Genomic DNA, 15,657 nt, shown 5'->3' with positions numbered 1-15,657 from the left:
TCCATCCATCCATCCATCCGTCTACTCACTCATCCATCCATCCATCCATCCATCCATCCATCTACTCACTCATCCATCCATCCATCCATCCATCTACTCACTCATCCATCCATCCATCCATCCATCCGTCTACTCACTCATCCATCCATCCATCCATCCATCCATCCATCCATCCATCCATCCATCCATCCGTCTACTCACTCATCCATCCATCCATCCATCCATCCATCCATCCTGACATCAGGTCAGCACTAACGCAGATACATCCTCTGAGGCTGCAGTGCTGACGAGTGCTAGCACAAGCTAAAGTTACCTCCTCCTTGTTCGGTCGTAGCTGAGGCTTCAAACTGGCGCCGCCTCGCTCGGACTCCACCTCTATGACGGAGGAGGCCAACGTGCTGCTGCTGCCTGCTGAGCCCAGGCTGTCTGCGTGGCACAGCTCGCTTTCACTGCCCGCCTGCTGTTACAGTAACAGTTTTCTTTAGATTTACAGTCCAGCATAAACACCATAAAACCAGCAGTGCAAACTCACACTCATCACTGTTCAGCGCTCCAAACTGAAATCACTGAAATCTCCCTCAAACTACAGACATACGTCTAAATGGACATAAATATACATAATACATATATACATATATAATGCATATATGTATTATGTAATACATATATTGACATAAATGTGAATGTTCATGTTTAAGTTTCCTCCCATTCCCTCCCCGACATGCTCAGCACCCAACAAATTTATGAAGCGATAATAATAATCTGGGCCAGCTAGACCTCATGAAAATATAACTGTACAGATTATAAAAATAAATAATAACTATTATCACAAGAAATCTTTAAATATATATATATATATATAAATATACGTGTTTATACGCTGATTGTGAAAAACGATGTAGTTGAGATGTTGGACCAGAGGATCTTTGATGGTTAATGAAGCGTTTAATAGCTGAGCTGCACATTTGCCAGAAATCTGAACGCGGTCTCACCTTCATAGCTGCGAGATTCCCGGGTGGAGCGAAGCGGTGGGGCGAGACGGGTGACAGATGCCGTGATGGATGAGAACAAAGAGAACGGTGTTATCAAAGTATTATTATTGTTTTCAGGCACTTAGCAACTTGGCATCTGAAACTACATAACCACAAGTTTCATGTTTGAACAATGCTTGAGCCAGGCAGGCCCGAGCCAAACCCACACCCCGAGAGCTGCAGGAAACATGAGTCGGTCTAATTTGCTTCTCGCAGTCAACGACATGCATATCAGAGCAAACACATTTCCAAGTTCAAACATGTCCCACTGTGGCAACCCCTCAGCTTTGCAGCTTTCAGCTTTCCCATTCAGAAACAGACGTGATGTGTCAGAGCTCATCTTTCAGATTTCTGCGCTTCAGCAGGTAAATGTCACTCCAGGAGCAACAGCTCCCCCTGGCTGTGGAACTGCACCATTTCTATTCACAAGTTGTGAAAAACAAGTTGTGGTGAACAGCTGTTGTTAGTTACTGAGATCCAGGCCCAGAACCAAAGTCCGCACACTCGGACTGGGAGACTGGTTCCCGATGAGCTCACGGATTCTTTCTGAGCATCTCTGCCAGCTCCGCTCAAACGATTACCCACAATTCATACATCACTGTGGCACTAAACCGGGGTTTGTAACAAACGCACAAACAGGGAGCAATCCACCTGAAAATGACTGGAAAACTCCCGTTTTCTGGAAAGCAGAGGGATTATTCACCAATATTGTTTGTGGATTTCTCTTAATTATTTAGTTTTGAAGTAAAACGAGTGTGGATGAAAGACGGAAGAAAGTCCATCGTTTTGCCAGAAAACATTAACCAGGTCTAAGCGCCGTCGTTTGCAGCGGAGGAATCTCTGTGGGAGCTTTCTTTGCTTCTCCACCTCCACGTGACCCTGGAGCTGTGGCAGCTTTAAAACCTGATGAACTAAAACAACAATCTTATCAGCGACGGCTTTTTCAACCTGCAGAGAAATCGGACACAGTTCATTTCTGATTGCTTTGTTTCATTTTAGCTCTCAGGGTGATGTTTGGGTTCGGGCCTCATCATGTGGATAAGAGTCTGACTCGTCTCACCGTTGGGATGAAACACTGCTTCGATGTCTTTGGCAGGAGCTGGAACAGAGGAGGGGAGGCTGGTTATTGCAACATAATATTTGCTGTTACACAACACATGGTCTCGTGGAAACGAGAAAGAGAACATGTTTTTGAGTTTCCTGCATTCACCCTCGTTATGTCAGGAATCTTCATCTTACTGACTGAAATACTTTCACCCACACAGACTTCCTGCCATAAATGACATCTACAGGAAGCGGTGTCTGAAAAGGGCTGGGAAAATCATCAGAGACCCCAGTCACCCATCACATGGACTCTTCACCCTCCTGCCCTCTGGGAGGCGCCACAGGAGCCTCCGGACTAAGACCACCAGGTACCAGAACAGCTTCTTCCCCACAGCTGTCAGACTCCTGAACTCTGCCTCCTGACATCTGACCCACGTTAAACTCATGGACTGAACATACACACACCCACAATGGACAACTGTACCCTCAAACACAATAATAACATGGACTGAACCACCACTCACAACCACTAGCACTTTATATAGCCTCTGTAGAAACTATCTACACCCTCACTTATCTTAACTGCACTACTGTAAATACTGTATAGACAATCATTCTGTACAATAACTATACTTCTACGACTGTTTATAACTTGCAAAGTTCATATTTCTGTATAGTTTTCATATTTACATCCTGTTCATAGCCTGTACACACTTATAGTTATAACATATTAATAACATACCTTCATACTGTGTACATTGCAACATACCCATAATAGACCCATATTTTGTACCCATATTTTTTATTCTATTCTATTCATTAAAAGCACAATCTCATAGCTGCTTCCACGATGCAGGACTCTGAGCTGCAGTGTTTCAGGCTGCTGTGAGTCACCGTTTGGATAAAGTCAGTTTCACTTTCCCTGCTGCTTCGTTGTGTCTCTTTGATTAGAGCATCAAAAAGCAGATGTTTGCTGTTTTATATGAATAAAGGGTGGAGACTCTGAGCCTGAGCTGTGGCTGAAGCCTGTCTGAGTACCTGACTGCCTCCTGGTGCGTCGGTACGGCAGGTTTCCCTCCAGCAGCAGAGGCAGGTTCTTCCTGGACTTCTCCGGCGTGTACATGAGCAGCTCTGGAGGCTCTGCAGGACAAACAGAGCAGAAAGAGGCCCTCGTGTCAGGGTTGAAATTCAAACTGTCCCGTTCCTGGTATGATAGACTACATGACTGTGAGCCGCCTTACATTTTGGGTGCACAAAAGTTGATAATATTATCAAAAGGTTTCTCAAACAGTTAAGATGAGGTGATCGGGTCTGTCATTTGGAATAGACACAAACCAGAAAAAAACTTTTAATTTTTATGTTTATTTAAGCGTTATCTGACAGTATGTTTGCACTACCCATATGGAAAAGAAATAGTAAAAACTTGTATGTGATTACTCATGAAAGTGGCCACTTTCTCATTACTTTCATACATTGTTTTCGTAAGTATCCAAAACATACAAGTTTCATTATATAATTTTTCAAGGGATCTTATATCTGTTTTCACTCTTATATGCTTTTCATACAAGTTTCAAACAAGACAGATACAAACTTTATAAGATTTATTTATATCTTTTCCATATGGGTAAGTACCGCAGCAATTTCCTAATGTTGTAAACCTGCTCAACATTTGGCAATAAAACCCTTTCTGATTCTGATAAGCGTGTTTTTCAGATTCTTAGATTTAGTAATGCCGTGGGGTGGGGGTCAAACTTTAGCACAGTTGTTGTGCAATCGCTCAGGGGGGCCGTGGCCGCCAGGCTCTCGGAGCTGACTGTGTGCTGGAGATCGCTGCGTGGGTTCAGGAACACGTCACCGTAAGCAGGGACCGCCGTCACCTCTGCAGTCACACGTGAAGCTCGACCTCCACCACTCAGACGGAGGCTGCTATCAGTTCAAAGCTAGCATCCATGATGGGGCCATTAGCGCACTGGCAGGGGTAACCAGGCCATCTGAGAAGGTCCCAGTAATGATGACGCACACCTCCGGGTTCTGAGGCTTCTCGGAGAACTCTTTCTTTGTTCGGTCAGATGACAAACCTGCACCCTGCTCGCTTTCCACGAACCAGCGCGCCGGCTAAACTGACCCGAGTACAGACCAGATCTGCTGCTGACTTCATGCAGCCAAAAACGCCCGAGCCGTATGAGGCAGGTTCGGGAGACACGTCCGGCGTTGTGTACTGAAGCTCAGCTCAGAATGAGCACATATCCTTCAGAAAACCTTTATTTATGTCCAGTCTGTGCGTCCACTTAAACAGACGCTAGATTAATGCACAGCTTTCCCCATTTTCGGAAACGTGTTACAAACAAGTCGCAGTCATGACCTGTGAGCAGGAGAAGAAGATGAGGAGCAGCTCGAGAAGGAGGAGGTGACTGACCCTGACCTGACTGACGCCTGCCTCGGTGATAGGCGTGGATGTCGTCCAGCCGCGGAGACGCAGATGACTTCTTCAGGTGGTCCTGCTCGAACTGAGGAGCTGAAACACAGGAAGTGATGTCACTCCATCTGCAGAGGCTGAAAACTGTTATATAAAAATGCTGAATACGTGTGTGTGAGACTCACACTGACAGAAGTTGTCTCCCAGGACCTGCCTCGCCTGGAAACGATCAGTGAATCAGTCAGACGTGTGAGCAAAGACAAATCCTCACATTAACCAGGTGGATTTAAATGAACAGGTGAGACGCTGACTCCAGTTAGCTGGCTGGATGTGGGATGTTAAATATTCAGAGTCAGTGTGTCCACTGTAACCTGGTTACAAACATGGATGTATCACCATCCTGCTCATGTTACAGGACATCTGCTGCTCCTTACTGTTTACACCAGCAGGGGGCAGCAAAGATCTACAAAAGCTGCTAACGCTGCACTCTTTACTAAACTCTACTGCTGCTGCTGGGAGCACGACTACATGCATGTTTCCTCGATCTTTGCTGTGAACATTATAAACAGCTGCTCAGGTACAGATCGCGCTCTCACTGCAGTGCAAATCAATCCAATCAGCTGCTAACAGAGGCCGTAAAGCCACCACAGCCAGGTCTACTCAACAATCGGATCTCCTGCGAGCAGCAATATGCTTCAAACCACAGTGATCGGTGCTGAACTTCACCTGTGGGCAGGTAAGAGTCAGCATCTAATGTGAGTGTCTTTGGATGGTGGGGAGAACGTGGGAGCTTCACACAGGAAGACCAGGACATGTGAACCTGCTTACCTTGTGTGGGAGTGATGCGGGATGGTTTTCGACGATCAGCCTCTTGAGGTAGTGCACCCACAGTCGCTTCTCCTCCTGATTCTTCGTCTGCAGAACAAAAAAACAGGATCCAGACACAAACAGTGAGGTCGCTGCATCTGAGATCCAGATTTAAGGCGGAGACTCGAGGTTTCCCTCACCTGGACTACATGCTGCTGTTTGGGAATGGTCTGGTCGGACACTCGGAAGCACAGCGGGTCCTTCAGATTCTCCACCAGCAGGAGATTACAGCACTGCAGGTGGAGGAGCAGACACAGAGACAAACGTGAGGAACCCTGAAGGTCAGAGCATCGCTGTGGCGATGAGCCTCTGTTTCCTGGGGGGTCGCATGTGTGTTTGTTGTGATGCAGGAGTGCAGACACAACCCACGACGGCCTCAAACGTGTTGTTACTTACAAAAATATGTGTGCTGTAGACAAACTGCTCCATCCTCTTCTTGGCAATCAGCAGCATTTTATCGAACAGGAAGAACGCTCTCTCCTTCTTCACTCTGTGGACTTTAAAGGAACCTTCAAGAACCAGCTCGCCGAACCCGCTGAGGTCCGGCCCAGTCCAGTTCACCAGCAGGGACTCGATTTCCTGGAGCGAGACATCGGTGAAAGGTCACAGGCTAACCACAGTGGAGTGAACCCGACCTAAACCTGCTGATCTGCACCGATCCTTCATCTTCAGAAAGGTTCTTTGGAAAAGCACAGCGTTCTCTAGAGAACCAGTTTTCTCAAAATGCCTGCATGGGTCACAAAGTTCTCAGTGCTGAAGGCAACTGGACGTCTTTAGGTTCTCAAAGATGTTTCACCTCAGACCTGAAAGGCTTCATCGGTTCTCAAAGCACATGGGGGTCCCAGCTATGCAACAACTAGCTAGGTAACATGCTAACTAAGCTAACTCGCTAACTAGCATCAACTTGCTAGTGATTGCGCTCCAAAGCTCAGCTAAATCTGGTCACAAACCCATGTTAACGATGGCTAACATGCTAACAATGAAACCTGCAAATATCGATCCACAAGCTCATATGGTAGCTGTGTCCATCTTACATATACAGTCTTTGTTAATAGCTGCTGAATGGTAGCTCGTAGGTAGACCAAAGATGTCCAAGGTGTTCTACATCGTGGGCCACATGGACCGGACGAGTGAAACATCCTCATTCTGTCAGTGTAAAGACGTTTAACTGAAACATCGTCATATAAGAAAAAGACGAGTAACTTCAACAGGACATCTCAGATTTCGCAGATAAAAAAATCAGTGAAAGAAATCTGTCAGCATGTCGGGAGTAAATGTGTCATTTTGTTTTTTATTGTGGACTCGTCGTAAAAAGCTGAACTATCATGAAAAACAGGAACTTTCATGTTACTTAATTACTTTGAGTAGTATCAGTGCCCTCCTTCACATCTTCCAGAGCCATCTAGTGGGCCACTTTAGAGTCTGGTGGGCCGATTCTGGCCCCCGGGCCTTATGTTTCTCAGCAGCTTTTTTCACGTTGGGGTCCTGCATGATCATCGTTACCTGCAGCCGCACAGCGTGCTCCTGTTTCCTCTTCATGTCGTTGATGTACCATGCGACTGCTGTCATGGTGACGATGGCATCCTCCACGACCTCATATCCGGGCTCGCTCTTGTCAAAGTGCTTAGAAAGTTCCTGAAACGAGACGAGACCCGCACATAAAAGACAGCTCGCACTCTGAGATCCTTCCCCGCTCTGATCCTCCGCCTGCTGAGGCCAAAACACAGACGGGGATTTCTCCGAGCCTCAGATAAACTGTGGTTTGTGTCCTCGTAACTTTTACTCAGTTTGCTTTGACGTCTTTGAGACCACCGTGAACACGAGGACGCGAAGCATCATTAACCCTTAAACTGCCACTGAGCCACCTCACCGTGCGGCTCTGTGGCGCAGCGGATAGCACATTGGACTGCAAAGGTTGTGACTGAAGCTGCAGATCAGCCACATTTCATTCGTGCTCATGGAGTCGTTCTGTGAACTCTGGAGGTCAAAAGCGTCGCTTCCCTGTGAGAAGCATCGGACTGGAAGTACAAGTAGCTCAGAGTATGTGTGCAGTTACATTCCACTGCACCCTGAAGCGCCTTAGCACAGAATGGACTGAAACGGGAGCAGCTGAGGATTCTGGGAAAATCCCAGCTCGGATCCAAACACGTGTTTGACCGATGTTTAAACTGGCCGCCGTCATCAGAGCGGCAGCGGCAAATCCTGCAGACCAACGAGCGAGAACAAAGAGCAGCTTCAGCTGTGTCATCCTCCCGCCCGCTCCTAGAGCTGGGCTTGGACTGGGACCAGTGAGGAGACTCGGCACGTTCACTGGGAAAGCTGTTCCTGCTTCACGGAGCAGACGGCTGAGTGAGAAGGCCTCTGCGGCTTCAGCTTCACACCGTAGGAGCTCCTTTAAAGCACGCTCTGTGTGAACAGACGTGATGAACAAGTCCTCGCCTCTTCCAGGTGTTTGCGCGTCATGTTAAACATCTGGAGCACAAGTCTCCATTCAGCCAGATGTGATTATTAACGATGGGAATTTGGCACAGAAGAACAAATGGTTCTGCTCCTAAACCGGACCGCTTCAGCTTGTTTCCATCGTTTCATCCGTTTTGACTCTACTCAAGTATTTCTGCATGTTCACAATAATACACACGATGATACTGCAGTATCAGGTGGTATCTGAGCAGAATTACACGTGTGTGTAAATATTTCATTTGTTAGAATTTGTGGGTTTATTTTGTGCTGCGAGTCTTTAACTGAGACTCGTCTGTTTCAAACGTCTGCTGAGCTTCTCCTCAGAGTAATGAGAACACGACGACGGCCAGCCTGCAGTTCGCTCTCGTGTGATTTAACAGAGTCCCCGTTTCCTGGTACTGACTGCGGCACAAACGGGCTCCAGCATCTGTTTGGTGTTTGTGCCAAAACTGACTCAACAAAGACAACGAGAAGCAGAGCTTACGACTGATCGACGAGTCTTCCTGTCACGTTAACTCGAGGCCGCTGGCTTTACTTCTTCTACACGCTGAAATCAGATAAGTTGAGTTTTAGGGCAGCTGTAGTTTCAAACCTCAACCAACTCTTTGCACAGCGGAGCCGACTCGCTGACTGTCCTCCGGTCGTGATCCTGTGTATGTTTAGCAGTTAGATGGCCGTCCTGCAGTTTCAGATCTTTGCGTTCTGCACAGACTCTGAATTAAAGTAAATAATGCAAATTTCTGTGCGTGCAGATGGCAACGGATTCACGGTTTAATCCCCATTTCATCTCTGACAGACTGCATGTGACTGCTCACGGACTCTGCGTTGTTGACCTTTATCGCCGTCTTTGCACAGCTGTGTTGCTTTGTAGACAGCGACTGACCACGCTGGTCTCAGTCGGTCCCTGTCTTTGAAACAGCCGTTTTAATCACTTCTGTCCTACACGTGCACACACGTTAGCGTGTCATGAGACAGAAGCATAACTGCACTTCACTGCAGCACAGACGGTAAAGGACCTGTGGTCAGAGGACAGAACAAAGCTGTGACAGAGCAGCTGCAGAGCGGAAAGAGAAGTTTGGGCTCTGAGATGATGTCAGAGTTTATCCTCGTTTTATTGGTCCTGGGAAAAACCCCGCACACGTAGCCGAGGACACACACCGCTCGTCTTTAAAGACGCGACGCGCTGAGAGGTCTCAGCCTGACCCTCTGTTTACTGACAGGAGACAGACCTGTTGCCTGGAGACCAAAGCTTTACGAGGACCAATCAGCTTCCTCAGGGAACCACAGGGAGTGACATCATTAAGGATGTTTGGTGTTACCTGTGGAAGCAGGTACTCATCTAGCAGTATCAGGTAGGACTGAAGTCATTTATGCTGAACTAAAGCTAGTATTTGAGGTGTTTGGATGCACTTGCAGGTGGCACCTGACCAAGTAACAGGCTTTCGTGTGCACAGTATCTGATAGCATTTAAATTCTCACCTGCAGTATTTGAGGTTCTATATGCAGTATTCATTAGTACAACCTGTATTAGGCTGTTTTTGAGGTGCTATGTCCAACATCTGATCGTATTTGAAGTTTAACTTGTATATCTGGAGGTATTTCAGGCACCGCATGCAGTATTTGGTAGTATTTGCGATATAACTTGTAGTATTAGGTGGTATGAAGGGTCACCTGTAGCAGCAGGTGGTACTTGAGGATCCTCTGCACTGGTTTGAGCAGGTACGTCTCCAGCGGTAAGGAGTGGCTCAGGGTCGCCTGCCTCTCCTGGAAGAAACGAACCAGACTTTCGTTCTTCATGCACTCCCTCAGCACGGCCACCGAGCTGTGGACACAGAGCAGCAGAGACGGCGTTAATCATTAAAACCACAATAGATTCTCTTGAAGCCAAACAGCAAGCCCCAAAACAAGTCGATGGTCAGGTTACCGACATCTACAGAGTTCAGCCATCACCTCGTAGCATTTAAAGGTTCAAGGTTCTTTATTTGTCACATGCATAGTTATACAAGTATAACACACAGTGAAATGTAGAGGAAGAACATTTTATATATATATATATATATATATATATATATATATATATATATATATATATATATATATATATATAGTATATACTAGAGATGGACCGATCCGATATTACGTATCGGTATCGGTCCGATACTGACCTAAATTACTGGATCGGATATCGGAGAAAAATAAAAAATGTAATCCGATCCATTAAATATCACGAAAGCACCTCACAAAACTTGCAACACGCCGTAACTCACCTCAGAAGTTAGCACGTCGGAGCAGTATGCATCACGTGATAGAGCGGCTGTGGCATGCGGGACCTGTCGGTGGTCTGGATAGCATGTGGAGCTTCGCTAGCAACCCGGCATTTCATCTCCGACAAAGTTATCCCCGAGAGAAGTAAAGCAAGTGTGTAAGTCCATCTCTGAATGTTTGTAAAGCATTCCTGCGTTAAGCTTAACAAGCGACTGCCTCTCCTGCTGCTACTTCAATCATGAAACTGCTTAAATGATCAGCTGATCGGCTTTTCTGTCGCGAGTCCGTGTCTCTAGTTTGCTTTTGGCCCACTTTGCACCAGAAAGAGGAAACCAGCGGCTGAACAACAGCAGCACGTTTAAGCTTGATCAGCTATTGTTAGAATGTATTTAATATTACTTTCTACACGAGGATCTTTTTCTACGTAGCTGACGCTGGTAACTGTGCAGGGGCGGATCTAGCAAAGTTTAGCCAGGGGGGCCGATAGGGCATTAACAGGGAAAAGGGGGCACAAAGACATACTTTTCTTTCTTATTCTCATTTAAAATGTCTAGCTTTTAATAAATAATTATCTGACACCCAAAGTTTTAATTTGATGTAAAATGAATAGAAGTCAATTACTGTATATAGTAACTATTACGTCTAATATATATACCCTAGTAAGCTATAGTACTTTTTCCTTTGGGAAGGTACCATCTGTGCAGTCTGCAATTTTGTTGAAGAAAGATGTTGAATCTATTTAATATTTCTTGAAAAATAATTGATTTCTGTGCATTTTTTTTCACACTGCATCAAATTAAGGTTGATTACGTCGATTAAGCATCATGAGGTGGAGCGTGAGGGGTGGTTCCCTATTTTTTATTTATTTATTTTTGTTGTTGCTGGGAGTTGGAACCCTATTAGTTAGGTTGCTTAATATTTATGCTAAGTACTCTTTAAAATACCAGAATAGGGAGGATGGTGCAGGTTTAAGTTTATTAGATTGATCAGTATTGCTGAACTATGAAATATTTTTTTTTGCATACAGGTATAACAGAATAGCTTTAGTGTAGTTGTTGTTTTAAACTTGAGTATGAACTTATACAAAATGCAGCAAGATATTTAAAAAACAGTTTTGTTGATTAAAAAACACTATATCGGATTCATATCGGTATCGGCAGATATCCAAATTTATGATATCGGTATCGGTATCGGACATAAAAAAGTGGTATCGTGCCATCTCTAGTATATACACTGGGTGAATGTGCAGTAGTAGCAGCAAGCAGGTGAAAAAGCACGGGGAGGGAACTTTAACAGGAGGAACAAAGAGATGAGCTGGGGTGGAGGAAGGCCAGAAGACAATGGAGCTGCAGGAGGTGAGAGGGATGTCCTCAGCCGTTCATCAGAGGACGAGGTGAAGAAATGATGGAGGGAAGGAGGAAGAAGAAGACAGATGGAGGCGATTATGACAAACTAAAGAGCAAAAGGACTCCACAGCTGTTTGGAGCTTTGACAAACATTCATTACAAGTTTATAGAAGAACGAGAGAAACTGACGAGATCAGAGAGAAAGAAAAGATTCTGACAGAGAGCTTCTGGATCCAGTTCACCAACATTCATCACAATCAGAACAAAGAGCAGACGACGAGGAGAAGAGGGAGGGCCACATGTCCACGACGACGAGATAGAAAGAGAAGACAACAAAGAGTCTGAGGAAGGGAAAAATGGAAAGACAGGAAGTTAAAAATAGGTCCAGGTTATGAAGAAAGAAGCGACAGGAGAGAGGACGGGGATGGTGGTGAAAGAGGATGATGGAGGACAGTGGAGACTCGGCTGTCGGGTCCTCTGACAGACATTCATCACAGTTGGAAGCCAAAGAATGTTGGACGCTGGTGGAGGGACTGGAGGGAAGGAGGGAAGGGAAGAACGAGGAGGGATGAGGAAATAGGGGGCCAAAGAGGATGGGAGGAAGGAGGTCAAGGTAACGATGGGGACGGAGAGGAGAGATCAGGCTCTTTTTCTCCACAGGAAAGAGGGGGGATTCAGAGCAGTGCTAATATCTTCTGCAGACATCAGTGAAGTGCAGAGTCTGAAACGAGCTTTCAAACACAGCAGCTCATCTGTTTCTTCCCCACAGCGTCCTAAACACCACAACAGGTGATACCAACCAGAATATCGCCCGGATAATTAAAGAGTTTCATCTGCAAACTCACAGCTGAAACGTTAACCACAGTTTACAAAAAGGAACTTCACAGGTTCTCAGTCTAATCTAATCAAACATCATCAGGGAGGCGTCTGATAGGCCCACATTCATCCTGCAGCCAGACAAATATTACCTTAACCACAGAAACACGTTCATACCAACCAAAGAGGCGGTGGTACCGGCACTGTCCAAACCAAACCAGGCGCACATTTATCTCCAACCTATCAGGTAAGTTGTAGCAGCTGAACCTGCGCACCACCCAAAGAGTCCTGCAGCAGCACTGGATGGCCAGCAGGGGCATCAGAGGGGTGCAACACAGTTAATATGATGTTTTGGGACCCCCCGAATGGTGTGCCTACTTTTTGTGCATGAGGGGGTTCTTCTGGCTTCATGCTGGGGTGGTTTGCAGCAGAGCATGAAGCAGACGGATCTCTAAAACTGATGGAAAGGTGGAACATGAGATGGACCGGAAGATCGAGGCATCAGCAGCGATGCTGACGCTGTACCGGACTGTTACGGTGAAAAGAGCGAAGCGTTCTGTTTCCAGTCATAATGAGTTCATCAGTGTCACATCGACTGCTGATGATGTCTGCTCCGTCTCTGCGGGGTTTAAGCCCAGACACCAAACACCAAGCAGACAGAACAGGTCAGAGGTCAGGCAGGGAGCCTACTCTAAGTCTAGCCACAGTTGGGCGGGTTATAAAAGCAGACGACCACATCCGGTTCCACCGTGGTCACCGAGGCCGCAGCCTGAACAGACTTACCAAACCCGGACATCAAGGACTGGAAGCATGGAGCTGGGTCTGATAAAGCTCTGTCCTGCTCAGCCGGATCATGGATGGATCGACCCAAATACCCCGATTGCCACATTTTGGACCCTACAGCGCCAACAGGCAGAGTGCAAACATTTATCACCAGAGTTTACCACCCGGCTCCTTTCAACAGAAAACGTCTAATGTCTCAAATAAAAGTCAGACTGGTTCTGTGGACGATGACTTATTCTCCAGTGAACATCAGCAGAACAGCTTCAGGCTGTGGTCCCATGTTTTTGGGACAGAGCGAGGCCCAGCACAGGATCAGTGTGTTGCTCCTAAAAAGGTGCTCATTGATTTTAAGGCACTGGTTTGGTGCACAAACCAGGTGAGGCCATTGGGCTTGTGTCACAGAAATGTGCCTGTCCAACCACACTGAAAGGCTAATGTACCACTGTAAGGGTTTGGACAGCCTATCATATATCTGTCCATCCATTATTCCATCCATCCATCCATCTATCCTCCCATCCATCCTCCCATCCATCCATCCATCTATCCATCCTCCCATCCTCCCATCCATCCATCCATCCATCCTCCCATCCATCCATCCATTCATTCATCCATCTATCCATTCATCCATCCATCCTCCCATCCATCCTCCCATCCATCCATCCATCCATCCATCCATCCATCCATCCATCCGTGTGACTTCTTCAGTCTCAGCTGCAGCTACAGCCCATTGTTCCTTCGGTGCTGCTGGTTTCAGTCATTGTGCAAATGTCCTGTTTATAAGGTTGAAACCTGCAGTCAGCTGAGACTGAAGACGTCACCTGATGATGACGAAACATCCAGATGAACAGAACCGACCTTTTGGGATTTCCGTACCTGGATGAGCACGAATTGGAGTTCGGTGTCAGCTACGCCACATCTCAACAGTCACCTGCAGAGTTTCTGAGCTTATACATAACTGAGACATGCAAGCAAAACAGCATTGTTTGTTGCCATGGAGGTTTTAAATGGTGTGGTATATTAATGTAAAGCATGTGTAAACTTTACAGCAATAAAAGGCTTAAAGAAGAGTCACTGTTCACAGTTGTGCTATAATGAAACCTGCAGCCGCTGGGATGACAACAGTGACAAATGTTAGGTTCATATAAAATGTCACAGAATGAACAGCCAAATTTAAGTCGCAAATTTTCTGTAGACAAGAAATGAAGCTGTAATCTGTCATCTCGGACTGAAGGAAGCCGACTTCAGCCTCAGATAAACACTCAGCTCTGCATGGAGAATTTAAAGCAGATGGCAGATATGAAAAATGTGCACCAGAGACATGCCTAGAAACTGCGTTTGGCAAGATTCCCATGACCTCATCCACTGGAACACACCGAGGACTTCCTTCAGCCCAAACTTCCACAGAGTCTCCAGGGTCGCTGTGCTTCACCTCGTGTTGTACGGATGCTCGGAGCAGAGGAAAGCAGTCAGTTTCACAGACTGCAGATAATCGCAGCCGCTCCCCCGAGCCCGAAGTCATCTCCACCAATCAGAGGTAACAAAACACCAACCTGCAATCTGCACAGCCAATCAAAACACTATTAACCTCTTAAATAGTCCCACCCATGCGTCTACCTGTAAGCTTTGTTTGCATTGGGATAAAACGCCTGATTATTTGTCCAGATGAGTTTTCCACAGATATGCCGCACTCTACTTTTCCCAACTATCTGCTCCGACTACCGAGTTCGGAAGTGCAGCAGTCAGTCAGCAGGCAGCACCGGGGCAGAAAGACCCCAGCTATCCCGAGATTTCAACACAGAACCATGTTTAAAGTCCGGCGGTTAACCTGGACAGTCCTGCCGTGCTGTGACGGGGCGGAGATGAAGGCTGGGACATAAACCCAGTAACCTGCTCTGTTTCCCAGACGTACTTTCGCTTTCATGTGTGTTGAGTCTGATCATTCCTGGAACATTTCTCTGCTCTGTTAAAAGTTGGCTTTAATCAGGAGACCCCCTGCCAGCCTCCAAAGCCCGCTGGCTCTACAGCTCATCAATTTACAGCATTACAAACTGTGCTTGCATCCAAGTGGAGTTTAGCGGCATAAATTACCTCAGCATCTGTCTCTGTTCTCCCCATGGAGCTACCTACTGAGATTACATCCACATCTGTTCAAATCATTCTGCTGGCAGCCAGTTTCATGATACACGCACAGTGTTGTGATATTATAAAGACAAATATCTCCTTCGGTTTTGTTGCTGATGGTTTTCGATGGCAGAGAAGCTGCGTTCCTGGAGCCGATCTGTTGTTTGGTGCGTTTTCATTTTTGTGCAGGATCCCCGGGCAAACAAAGCCTCTCGTCTCGTGTTCCCAGCGGGACGACAGCAGAGTTCAGAAACCTGCAATCCAGCACATTTCCCTCCAAATCTGACCCAGCGGATCACTGTGGAAAAATGCAGAGCAGGGGCTGACAGAGACCGAAAGTCTGCTCCTCTGGTGATCGCATTACTGCGAGTTTGCTGAACGCTCGGAGCTAAAATATTCCACAGGGCTGATTCTGGCTAGTAAGACAAAAGTTTTGACCCAAAACCGAAAGATTTAAAGCAGCAGAAAGTTTGGTTCCAGATCTTTAAACCACGACCCCTGTGCTGAT

The 15,657-nt window shown here is 46.4% G+C and overlaps 1 protein-coding gene across 1 annotated transcript in view; it reads right to left on the bottom strand.

Moving 5' to 3' along the window:
- The window catches only part of plekhg2 (pleckstrin homology domain containing, family G (with RhoGef domain) member 2), an 81,414-nt gene that overhangs the window by 12,669 nt on the left and 53,088 nt on the right, over positions 1-15,657 (bottom strand). Inside the window, exons 7-17 of the mRNA XM_085431000.1 lie at positions 9,490-9,640; positions 6,862-6,993; positions 5,755-5,937; positions 5,499-5,591; positions 5,320-5,406; positions 4,677-4,710; positions 4,492-4,590; positions 3,114-3,215; positions 2,092-2,130; positions 993-1,000; positions 314-460 (exon numbers count right to left, since the gene is read on the bottom strand). Coding sequence (XP_085287126.1) covers positions 314-460; positions 993-1,000; positions 2,092-2,130; positions 3,114-3,215; positions 4,492-4,590; positions 4,677-4,710; positions 5,320-5,406; positions 5,499-5,591; positions 5,755-5,937; positions 6,862-6,993; positions 9,490-9,640 — 1,075 coding nt within the window. The remainder of the gene's footprint in view (positions 1-313; positions 461-992; positions 1,001-2,091; positions 2,131-3,113; positions 3,216-4,491; positions 4,591-4,676; positions 4,711-5,319; positions 5,407-5,498; positions 5,592-5,754; positions 5,938-6,861; positions 6,994-9,489; positions 9,641-15,657) is intronic.

This window comes from Copadichromis virginalis, linkage group LG14 (genome assembly GCF_057382275.1).
Source record: "Copadichromis virginalis isolate Kocher_CV1m ecotype Utaka linkage group LG14, C_Virginalis_male_GT1.1, whole genome shotgun sequence".
NCBI lineage: Eukaryota > Metazoa > Chordata > Actinopteri > Cichliformes > Cichlidae > Copadichromis > Copadichromis virginalis.
The sequence above is the reverse complement of the archived record's forward strand: the minus strand, read 5'-3'. Positions and strand labels throughout refer to the sequence as shown.